Source organism: Lissotriton vulgaris, chromosome 4_1 (genome assembly GCF_964263255.1).
Source record: "Lissotriton vulgaris chromosome 4_1, aLisVul1.2, whole genome shotgun sequence".
Lineage (NCBI taxonomy): Eukaryota > Metazoa > Chordata > Amphibia > Caudata > Salamandridae > Lissotriton > Lissotriton vulgaris.
This window is the reverse complement of record NC_141691.1, coordinates 47,075,617-47,088,320: the sequence shown is the minus strand read 5'-3', so window position 1 is coordinate 47,088,320 and position 12,704 is coordinate 47,075,617. Positions and strand designations below refer to the sequence as shown.

At 46.9% G+C, this 12,704-nt stretch overlaps 1 protein-coding gene across 1 annotated transcript in view; it reads left to right on the top strand.

Annotated features, from left to right (window-relative positions):
- The window catches only part of C4_1HXorf65 (chromosome 4_1 CXorf65 homolog), a 180,734-nt gene that overhangs the window by 72,708 nt on the left and 95,322 nt on the right, over positions 1-12,704 (top strand). Inside the window, exon 4 of the mRNA XM_086918286.1 lies at positions 4,340-4,474. Within this exon, the coding sequence (XP_086774412.1) occupies positions 4,340-4,474 (135 nt within the window). The remainder of the gene's footprint in view (positions 1-4,339; positions 4,475-12,704) is intronic.

Genomic DNA, 12,704 nt, shown 5'->3' with positions numbered 1-12,704 from the left:
CCTCTGATTGGGGAGCCCCAAGATCGGCCACGGCCTGAAGGGCTTTACAACGCTCCTGCATGAGCTGTTCCAGGTCCGGGGATTCGACTTCCTGATGCCTAGCAGGGTCTCTCCAGTTCTGTTGCACCTGCGGTTGCGTCTGCTGGGGGGCTCGTCTCCTGTTACGTGGTGACCTATGGCTACGTTTTTGCGGCTGGGCCGTGGCCGATCCCCGCGTGCAGTGGCGATCTGCCCAGTCACAGGCCTCCTCCGCCATGGAAAAAAGTGTGTAGAGCCAGCATAGATGACTTTCAGTCGGGCAGGAAATAGCAGAGAGTACTGAATGTCATTTGCCCGTAGGCGTCGTTTCACCTCCAGGAAGGATTCCCTGAGTTTTGCCCCGCCTTGGCATAGTCCGGGAAGATCATGAAGTGTTGGTTTTCTACCTGCAGGGGGCCCGCTCGTCTAGCCGCCCGTAACACAGCGTCTCGATCCTGGAAGTGAAGGAATTTCGCGAGCAGGGGGCGAGGGGCGTTGCCGGGTGGCGGTTTCCCGGTTGGGACCCGATGAGCTTGTTCTAAGGAGAAGAAGGCAGCGCGGTCCTTGGTTGGAGTGAAGGACTTTACCCAGGCCTCCACATATTCGATGGGGTGTGCTCCCTCGATCCCCTCCGGTAGCCCCAGTACGCGTATGTTGCAGCGCCGAGAGCGTCCCTCCAAATCGTCCACCCGTTCCTCGATTGTGGTCAAGCAATTCATGGCTGTCTGAAGTGTTTGTTGCTGCGTATTTAAGGTTGGCTGTACCTCCACAAGAGACCTTTCTCCCTCCCGCATCCTATTGGCCAGCTACCGTTGATCATCACGGATGAGGGTGATATCCGTAGGGAGAGTGCCCAGGCGCTCTTCCATGGAGACCTGGAAAGTTCTATGGCTGCCAGGACCCGGTCCAGCTTGTCGGAGATAGTTGGGTCCGGTAGCGGCGATGGCGTTTTGGTTCATCCCTGAGCCCGACATTATTCAATGTCTACACGTCCCCATTGGAGGAGGTTGTCAACCCGTTCGGAGTGAGTATCATCAGCTATGCTGATGATACTCAATTAGTGGTGTCCCTATCTCACCCAAACCAAGCCCCATCGGATCTATACAACTGTCTGGCAGAAATACAAGGATGGATGAATAGCTCGTCTTTGAAACTTAATGGCTCAAAGACAGATATTCTCCTCCTTGGCCAGAAGGGGCTTTCCCTCTCACAGAACATCTGGCCCCCCTGTTTGGGTGAACCCCCTGATCCTAAGTCTGAGATCAAAAGCCTGGGAATTTGGCTTGAAAAAGATCTGTCTTTCAAGACGCAAGCCAAAAAAATTGCGGGGACCTGCTTTGAGCTCCTCAAATCGATCAGGAAGATTCTGCCCCTACTGCCGCCTGTCTCCCAGAAACTGTTAATCCAAGGCCTTATTTTATCAAGGCTGGATTACAGTAACACCATCTACCTAGGCGCTCCCGAGGCAACCCTTAACAAATTACAAAGGATCCAGAATGCCACGGCTCGGATCCTTACCAATACCCCGGCCAGAGATTCGGCCAAACCAGCCTTGAAACTCCTCCACTGGCTCCCAGTGAGAGAGCGAGTGAAGTTCAAGGCTCTCTGTCTGTCTCACAGACTTCTACAAGACAAAGGCCCCCCTATTTTAAGAAAATTCATCAGGCCCTATAAAGCCCCAAGATCCCTCCGATCCGATCAGGAATACCTTATTACCATCCCCAGATTTAAGAAGGTGTGGACGGCGCTTCTCTGTTAACACTGCCCGTCTTTGGAATTCACTACCTCGCGACCTTAGGACGGAACCTGACTATCTCCGATTCAGGAAGCGGCTGAAAACGCACCTTTTCCCCTGATCTGACTTCCCCCTTCGCCCCAGTGACCCTCAGAAGTGTGGATCTTAGCGCTGGGATACTTACGGGTGACTACGCGCTTTATAAAATCTAATAATAATAATAATAATAATAAACCTCTTGGAGTTGGATATGAAAGATGTATCACTGCTATAAACTTAAGGAAACTGAAGTAATAGTTTCAACTAAACGAAAAAAAAACAGATCGAAATAAGAGTGTTGCAGACTAGACAGAGGCACTCATGAGAGTCAGTTCGAGATCACACTTTGATCAGACAGTCATCGAAATAGAAAAGTAAGCACATCACCTGAAGGTGGGCTGTCATCACTGCAAGAACCTTCGTGAATACTTGTGGAGGAGAATTCAGGCCAAAGAACTGACTGAAGGTAGGATCAAGACCCACCCTTCCTACATACAGCAGATTTCTTGGTCCTGCAGAAATGCACATCTATTGATGAAGAAAAGACAACTATTTTCATTTTACGGAGATCGATAATCCTAGAACTTTAGAGAAGCTCCCTGTCCCTCTGATGGGAAGATAGCCTTTCTTTCTCTCAAACTAGACTTCAAGGGCTAGATGTCGGTAATAGCAAATTACCGAATGGTAAATACCGAATTTTACCAATTCGGTATTAACTAATAGGTAATTGCTATGTAGGAAAAAAAAATCGGTAAAAATACAGAATCGGTAAGATTCGGTAATTACCGATTCGGTAATTACCAAATCAGTATTTGCCATTGATTCCTATGGGCCTTGAAGCCCATAGGATTCAATAGCAAATACCGATTCGGTTATTACCGAATTTCCAAGGGGGACAGGGTGTCACTTTGACACCCTGTTTAACCCCTGTTTCTGGCTTGTGGGCCATGTGGCACACATACATGCCCAAAGGGCATGTATGTGTGTCACATGGCACAGGTGTACATGCACAGATGTGCATGTACACAGAAATTCGTAATTTACCACCCAATAGTATTGGGTGGTAAATAACGAATTTCTAAGGGCCTGTGGCACTGTACACTGTGCCACCTACATATTGAATTACAGAATCGGTATATTTACCGAATCGGTAAATATACCGATTCTGTAATTTTCTATCCCCCTACATTACAATACCCAAATACTGGTCGATAACGGACGAAATCAGCCGTTACGGACCGGTATTTGGGCTCCTACATCTGGCCGTAAATTCCTAAAATACATAGCTCAAACGTTCAACAATGCATCACATTTTAGAGAATCTAGACTTTAAAAACAGGTTTTTCCAGATATCTGATCCAAATAAAACCACCTAGCCCCGAGGAAGAAACTAAAGTACAGTCCTTGTTTGTTCCATTGCCTCGCCGGTCAGCAAACAGCTAGAGGGGATTCGGTATGTTGTGATGTACTTAAAGATTTGGTGTCGCAAAATACTGTAACAACTCCAGATCTTACGGATCAAAATCTAAGGAAAACAAGCATTGGCATAGCCAATAGGTCTCGCCTTTGGGACCTTATAAGTGTTTAGCCACGCAACGGTTGATGTTGTTGCACCAAGGATATTGTGCTGCATAACTAAACACTTATAAGGTCCCAAAAGCGAGACCTATTGGCTATGCCTTTGCTTGTTCCTTTTTCTATGTGTGCTGCATTCTGCAGCACACATAGAAAGGGGAAAACGCCTCTTGTGATTATTGTTGTACAGAAAGGTTTCCCTTCCTGTACAAAAATAATCATCCCCGCAACGCATACACCCTTCCACCGTGGTGCAAACATGCCTGCGTTGGCGCACGGGAGCCCTTTTGTGCGCCGGCACAGGGGAAAAGCACAGGAATGTGCCATATCTTATAGATACGGTGCATTCCTGCCCTTTTCTTTTGCCGTAGGACAGCGCTGCAGGAAGGCTCGCTGCGCTTCCCTGCGGCAAAATCTCATTAATGAGCCCCTTGGAATAACTAGATACCTGGATGGCCTGTGCGGGCGGAATTTGTTAAAAACATGAATTTGTGTGTTTCGTGCTCTCTGCTTTTCTCCAGGAGGGCTCCAGAGTCTGGTACTTCCTTTATCGTGGACCTGAACTTCCTCCCCATTCAATCTTTGAAACTTGCATAATGTTTAGTATGTGACGCAAAACAAATACAACATCTAGTATTCCAATGTTCTTTCCATTAAACCTTATCCGGAAGACATCATTGTCTTTTACTGAACCTAGAGTACATGGCTTGAATTTAGAGAGAGTGCATCTGGGCTGCGGGTCTGATTGGCAGGGCCACAGCCACATCTAAGTCGAAAACCAGTAAAGCAAAAGCAAAAAGTGGGGATGGCCATAGGAAGCAGGCCCTACTCTCCTAACCGGAAGACATAATGTTCTTTTACTGCAGAATATCTTTTTTTATTGAAATTAGGAGATTTGTAGTGAAGTAGAAATTCTCTGTGCTGTTTTATTTATTGTTACTGACAAGCTCGGTGATACTGGTTTACTTGCAGAAACAATTGACCTGTGCGACACCAGTGGAAGTCTGAAGCTCCTCTTCTTGTCCAAGACACCATTTGAGAGTGCCTTAAAAATCCTGGAGCCATTACATGTCTACCATGTCTGCCAAGTGGTCCGAGGGGAGCCAGGTAAGTCCCACCCCAACCACTAAGAGATCTTTTGTGTCCGTTAGGTGATTCAAAGAGAGCCATATAGGTCACACACCCCAACCACTAAGAGATCTTTTGTGTCTGTAAGGTGATCCAAAGGGAGCCATATAGGTCACACACCCCAACCACTAAGAGATCTTGTGTGTCTGTAGGTGATCCAAAGGGAGCCATATAGGTCCCACACCCCAACCACTAAGAGATCTTGTGTGTCTGTAGGTGATCCAAAGGGAGCCATATAGGTCCCACACCCCAACCACTAAGAGATCTTTTTTGTCTCTTAGGTGATCCAAAGGGAGCCATATAGGTCCCACACCCCAACCACTAAGAGATCTTTTTTGTCTCTTAGGTGATCCAAAGGGAGCCATATAGGTCCCACACCCCAACCACTAAGAGATCTTTTGTGTCTGTTAGGCGATCCGAAGGGAGCCATATAGGTCACACACCCAACCACTAAGAGATCTTTTTTGTCTCTTAGGCGATCCAAAGGGAGCCATAGAGGTCACACACCCCAACCACTAAGAGATCTTTTGTGTCTGTTAGGTGATCCAAAGGGAGCCATATAGGTCACACACCTCAACCACTAAGAGATCTTTTGTGTCTGTAAGGTGATCCAAAGGGAGCCATACAGGTCACACACCCAACCACTAAGAGATCTTTTGTGTCTGTTAGGTGATCCAAAGGGAGCCATATAGGTCACACACCTCAACCACTAAGAGATCTTTTGTGTCTGTTAGGTGATCCAAAGGGAGCCATATAGGTCACACACCCAACCACTAAGAGATCTTTTGTGTCTGTTAGGTGATCCAAAGGGAGCCATATAGGTCACACACCCAACCACTAAGAGATCTTTTGTGTCTGTTAGGTGATCCAAAGGGAGCCAGGTAAGTCCCACCCCAACCACTAAGAGGTCTTTTGTGTCTGTTAGGTGATCCAAAGGGAGCCATATAGGTCCCACACCCCAACCACTAAGAAATCTTTTGTGTCTGTTAGGTGATCCAAAGGGAGCCATATAGGTCCCACACCCCAACCACTAAGAAATCTTTTGTGTCTGTTAGGTGATCCAAAGGGAGCCATATAGGTCACACACCCAACCACTAAGAGATCTTTTGTGTCTGTAAGGTGATCCAAAGGGAGCCATATAGGTCACACACCCCAACCACTAAGAGATCTTTTGTGTCTGTTAGGTGATCCAAAGGGAGCCATATAGGTCACACACCCAACCACTAAGAGATCTTTTCTGTCTGTTAGGTGATTCAAAGGGATCCATAGAGGTCACACACCCAACCACTAAGAGATCTTTTGTGTCTGTTAGGTGATCCAAAGGGAGCCATATAGGTCCCACACCCCAACCACTAAGAGATCTTTTGTGTCTGTTAGGTGATCCAAAGGGAGCCATATAGGTCACACACCCAACCACTAAGAGATCTTTTGTGTCTGTAAGGTGATCCAAAGGGAGCCATATAGGTCACACACCCCAACCACTAAGAGATCTTTTGTGTCTGTTAGGTGATCCAAAGGGAGCCATATAGGTCACACACCCAACCACTAAGAGATCTTTTCTGTCTGTTAGGTGATTCAAAGGGATCCATAGAGGTCACACACCCAACCACTAAGAGATCTTTTGTGTCTGTTAGGTGATCCAAAGGGAGCCATATAGGTCCCACACCCCAACCACTAAGAGATCTTTTGTGTCTGTTAGGTGATCCAAAGGGAGCCATATAGGTCACGCACCCCAACCACTAAGAGATCTTTTTTGTCTCTTAGGTGATCCAAAGGGAGCCATATAGGTCACACACCCCAACCACTAAGAGATCTTTTTTGTCTCTTAGGTGATCCAAAGGGAGCCATATAGGTCCCACACCCCAACCACTAAGAGATCTTTTGTGTCTGTTAGGTGATCCAAAGAGAGCCATATAGGTCCCACACCCCAACCACTAAGAGATCTTTTGTGTCTGTTAGGTGATCCAAAGGGAGCCATATAGGTCCCACACCCCAACCACTAAGAGATCTTTTTTGTCTCTTAGGCGATCCAAAGGGAGCCATAGAGGTCACACACCCCAACCACTAAGAGATCTTTTGTGTCTGTTAGGTGATCCAAAGGGAGCCATATAGGCCACACACCTCAACCACTAAGAGATCTTTTGTGTCTGTAAGGTGATCCAAAGGGAGCCATATAGGTCACACACCCAACCACTAAGAGATCTTTTGTGTCTGTTAGGTGATCCAAAGGGAGCCATATAGGTCTCACACCTCAACCACTAAGAGATCTTTTGTGTCTGTAAGGTGATCCAAAGGGAGCCATATAGGTCACACACACCCAACCACTAAGAGATCTTTTGTGTCTGTTAGGTGATCCAAAGGGAGCCAGGTAAGTCCCACCCCAACCACTAAGAGGTCTTTTGTGTCTGTTAGGTGATCCAAAGGGAGCCATATAGGTCACACACCCAACCACTAAGAGATCTTTTGTGTCTGTTAGGTGATCCAAAGGGAGCCATATAGGTCCCACACCCCAACCACTAAGAGATCTTTTGTGTCTGTTAGGTGATCCAAAGGGAGCCATATAGGTCCCACACCCCAACCACTAAGAGATCTTTTGTGTCTGTTAGGTGATCCAAAGGGAGCCATATAGGTCACACACCCAACCACTAAGAGATCTTTTGTGTCTGTAAGGTGATCCAAAGGGAGCCATATAGGTCACACACCCCAACCACTAAGAGATCTTTTGTGTCTGTTAGGTGATCCAAAGGGAGCCATATAGGTCACACACCCAACCACTAAGAGATCTTTTCTGTCTGTTAGGTGATTCAAAGGGATCCATAGAGGTCACACACCCAACCACTAAGAGATCTTTTGTGTCTGTTAGGTGATCCAAAGGGAGCCATATAGGTCCCACACCCCAACCACTAAGAGATCTTTTGTGTCTGTTAGGTGATCCAAAGGGAGCCATATAGGTCACGCACCCCAACCACTAAGAGATCTTTTTTGTCTCTTAGGTGATCCAAAGGGAGCCATATAGGTCACACACCCCAACCACTAAGAGATCTTTTTTGTCTCTTAGGTGATCCAAAGGGAGCCATATAGGTCCCACACCCCAACCACTAAGAGATCTTTTGTGTCTGTTAGGTGATTCAAAGAGAGCCATATAGGTCCCACACCCCAACCACTAAGAGATCTTTTGTGTCTGTTAGGTGATCCAAAGGGAGCCATATAGGTCCCACACCCCAACCACTAAGAGATCTTTTGTGTCTGTTAGGTGATTCAAAGAGAGCCATATAGGTCCCACACCCCAACCACTAAGAGATCTTTTGTGTCTGTTAGGTGATCCAAAGGGAGCCATATAGGTCCCACACCCCAACCACTAAGAGATCTTTTGTGTCTGTAAGGTGATCCAAAGGGAGCCATATAGGTCACACACCCCAACCACTAAGAGATATTTTGTGTCTGTAAGGTGATCCAAAGGGAGCCATATAGGTCCCACACCCGAACCACTAAGAGATCTTTTGTGTCTGTTAGGTGATCCAAAGGGAGCCATATAGGTCCCACACCCCAACCACTAAGAGATCTTTTGTGTCTGTTAGGTGATCCAAAGGGAGCCATATAGGTCACACACCCCAACCACTAAGAGATCTTTTGTGTCTGTTAGGTGATCCAAAGGGAGCCATATAGGTCCCACACCCCAACCACTAAGAGATCTTTTGTGTCTGTAAGGTGATCCAAAGGGAGCCATATAGGTCACACACCCCAACCACTAAGAGATCTTTTGTGTCTGTAAGGTGATCCAAAGGGAGCCATATAGGTCCCACACCCCAACCACTAAGAGATCTTTTGTGTCTGTTAGGTGATCCAAAGGGAGCCATATAGGTCCCACACCCCAACCACTAAGAGATCTTTTGTGTCTGTAAGGTGATCCAAAGGGAGCCATATAGGTCCCACACCCCAACCACTAAGAGATCTTTTGTGTCTGTTAGGTGATCCAAAGGGAGCCATATAGGTCCCACACCCCAACCACTAAGAGATCTTTTGTGTCTGTTAGGTGATCCAAAGGGAGCCATATAGGTCACGCACCCCAACCACTAAGAGATCCTTTTTGTCTCTTAGGTGATCCAAAGGGAGCCATATAGGTCACACACCCCAACCACTAAGAGATCTTTTTTGTCTCTTAGGTGATCCAAAGGGAGCCATATAGGTCCCACACCCCAACCACTAAGAGATCTTTTTTGTCTGTTAGGTGATCCAAAGGGAGCCATATAGGTCCCACACCCCAACCACTAAGAGATCTTTTGTGTCTGTTAGGTGATCCAAAGGGAGCCATATAGGTCCCACACCCCAACCACTAAGAGATCTTTTGTGTCTGTTAGGTGATCCAAAGGGAGCCATATAGGTCACACACCCCAACCACTAAGAGATCTTTTGTGTCTGTAAGGTGATCCAAAGGGAGCCATATAGGTCACACACCCCAACCACTAAGAGATCTTTTGTGTCTGTAAGGTGATCCAAAGGGAGCCATATAGGTCCCACACCCCAACCACTAAGAGATCTTTTGTGTCTGTTAGGTGATCCAAAGGGAGCCATATAGGTCCCACACCCCAACCACTAAGAGATCTTTTGTGTCTGTTAGGTGATCCAAAGGGAGCCACATAGGTCACGCACCCCAACCACTAAGAGATCTTTTTTGTCTCTTAGGTGATGCAAAGGGAGCCATATAGGTCACACACCCCAACCACTAAGAGATCTTTTTTGTCTCTTAGGTGATCCAAAGGGAGCCATATAGGTCCCACACCCCAACCACTAAGAGATCTTTTGTGTCTGTTAGGTGATCCAAAGGGAGCCATATAGGTCACACACCCAACCACTAAGAGATCTTTTGTGTCTGTTAGGTGATCCAAAGGGAGCCATATAGGTCCCACACCCCAACCACTAAGAGATCTTTTGTGTCTGTTAGGTGATCCAAAGGGAGCCATATAGGTCACACACCCAACCACTAAGAGATCTTTTGTGTCTGTAAGGTGATCCAAAGGGAGCCATATAGGTCCCACACCCCAACCACTAAGAGATCTTTTGTGTCTGTTAGGTGATCCAAAGGGAGCCATATAGGTCACGCACCCCAACCACTAAGAGATCTTTTTTGTCTCATAGGTGATCCAAAGGGAGCCATATAGGTCACACACCCCAACCACTAAGAGATCTTTTGTGTCTGTTAGGTGATCCAAAGGGAGCCATATAGGTCCCACACCCCAACCACTAAGAGATCTTTTGTGTCTGTAAGGTGATCCAAAGGGAGCCATATAGGTCCCACACCCCAACCACTAAGAGATCTTTTGTGTCTGTTAGGTGATCCAAAGGAGCCATATAGGTCCCACACCCCAACCACTAAGAGATCTTTTGTGTCTGTTAGGTGATCCAAAGGGAGCCATATAGGTCACGCACCCCAACCACTAAGAGATCTTTTTTGTCTCTTAGGTAATCCAAAGGGAGCCATATAGGTCACACACCCCAACCACTAAGAGATCTTTTTTGTCTCTTAGGTGATCCAAAGGGAGCGATATAGGTCCCACACCCCAACCACTAAGAGATCTTTTGTGTCTGTTAGGTGATCCAAAGGGAGCCATATAGGTCACACACCCAACCACTAAGAGATCTTTTGTGTCTGTTAGGTGATCCAAAGGGAGCCATATAGGTCCCACACCCCAACCACTAAGAGATCTTTTGTGTCTGTTAGGTGATCCAAAGGGAGCCATATAGGTCACACACCCAACCACTAAGAGATCTTTTGTGTCTGTAAGGTGATCCAAAGGGAGCCATATAGGTCCTCCACCCCAACCACTAAGAGATCTTTTGTGTCTGTTAGGTGATCCAAAGGGAGCCATATAGGTCCCACACCCCAACCACTAAGAGATCTTTTGTGTCTGTAAGGTGATCCAGAGGGAGCCATATAGGTCACACACCCCAACCACTAAGAGATCTTTTGTGTCTGTAAGGTGATCCAAAGGGAGCCATATAGGTCCCACGCCCCAACCACTAAGAGATCTTTTGTGTCTGTTAGGTGATCCAAAGGGAGCCATATAGGTCCCACGCCCCAACCACTAGGAGATCTTTTGTGTCTGTTAGGTGATCCAAAGGGAGCCATATAGGTCACACACCCCAACCACTAAGAGATCTTTTGTGTCTGTTAGGTGATCCAAAGGGAGCCATATAGGTCCCACACCCCAACCACTAAGAGATCTTTTGTGTCTGTAAGGTGATCCAAAGGGAGCCATATAGGTCACACACCCCAACCACTAAGAGATCTTTTGTGTCTGTAAGGTGATCCAAAGGGAGCCATATAGGTCCCACACCCCAACCACTAAGAGATCTTTTGTGTCTGTTAGGTGATCCAAAGGGAGCCATATAGGTCACGCACCCCAACCACTAAGAGATCTTTTTTGTCTCTTAGGTGATCCAAAGGGAGCCATATAGATCCTACACCCCAACCACTAAGAGATCTTTTGTGTCTGTTAGGTGATCCAAAGGGAGCCATATAGGTCCCATACCCCAACCACTAAGAGATCTTTTGTGTCTGTTAGGTGATCCAAAGGGAGCCATATAGGTCACGCACCCCAACCACTAAGAGATCTTTTTTGTCTCTTAGGTGATCCAAAGGGAGCCATATAGGTCACACACCCCAACCACTAAGAGATCTTTTGTGTCTGTTAGGTGATCCAAAGGGAGCCATATAGGTCACACACCCCAACCACTAAGAGATCTTTTGTGTCTGTTAGGTGATCCAAAGGGAGCCATATAGGTCCCACACCCCAACCACTAAGAGATCTTTTGTGTCTGTAAGGTGATCCAAAGGGAGCCATATAGGTCCCACACCCCAACCACTAAGAGATCTTTTGTGTCTGTTAGGTGATCCAAAGGAGCCATATAGGTCCCACACCCCAACCACTAAGAGATCTTTTGTGTCTGTTAGGTGATCCAAAGGGAGCCATATAGGTCACGCACCCCAACCACTAAGAGATCTTTTTTGTCTCTTAGGTAATCCAAAGGGAGCCATATAGGTCACACACCCCAACCACTAAGAGATCTTTTTTGTCTCTTAGGTGATCCAAAGGGAGCCATATAGGTCCCACACCCCAACCACTAAGAGATCTTTTGTGTCTGTTAGGTGATCCAAAGGGAGCCATATAGGTCACACACCCAACCACTAAGAGATCTTTTGTGTCTGTTAGGTGATCCAAAGGGAGCCATATAGGTCACGCACCCCAACCACTAAGAGATCTTTTTTGTCTCTTAGGTAATCCAAAGGGAGCCATATAGGTCACACACCCCAACCACTAAGAGATCTTTTGTGTCTGTTAGGTGATCCAAAGGGAGCCATATAGGTCCCACACCCCAACCACTAAGAGATCGTTTGTGTCTGTAAGGTGATCCAGAGGGAGCCATATAGGTCACACACCCCAACCACTAAGAGATCTTTTGTGTCTGTAAGGTGATCCAAAGGGAGCCATATAGGTCCCACGCCCCAACCACTAAGAGATCTTTTGTGTCTGTTAGGTGATCCAAAGGGAGCCATATAGGTCCCACGCCCCAACCACTAAGAGATCTTTTGTGTCTGTTAGGTGATCCAAAGGGAGCCATATAGGTCACACACCCCAACCACTAAGAGATCTTTTGTGTCTGTTAGGTGATCCAAAGGGAGCCACATAGGTCACGCACCCCAACCACTAAGAGATCTTTTTTGTCTCTTAGGTGATGCAAAGGGAGCCATATAGGTCACACACCCCAACCACTAAGAGATCTTTTGTGTCTGTTAGGTGATCCAAAGGGAGCCACATAGGTCACGCACCCCAACCACTAAGAGATCTTTTTTGTCTCTTAGGTGATGCAAAGGGAGCCATATAGGTCACACACCCCAACCACTAAGAGATCTTTTTTGTCTCTTAGGTGATCCAAAGGGAGCCATATAGGTCCCACACCCCAACCACTAAGAGATCTTTTGTGTCTGTTAGGTGATCCAAAGGGAGCCATATAGGTCACACACCCAACCACTAAGAGATCTTTTGTGTCTGTTAGGTGATCCAAAGGGAGCCATATAGGTCCCACACCCCAACCACTAAGAGATCTTTTGTGTCTGTTAGGTGATCCAAAGGGAGCCATATAGGTCACACACCCAACCACTAAGAGATCTTTTGTGTCTGTAAGGTGATCCAAAGGGAGCCATATAGGT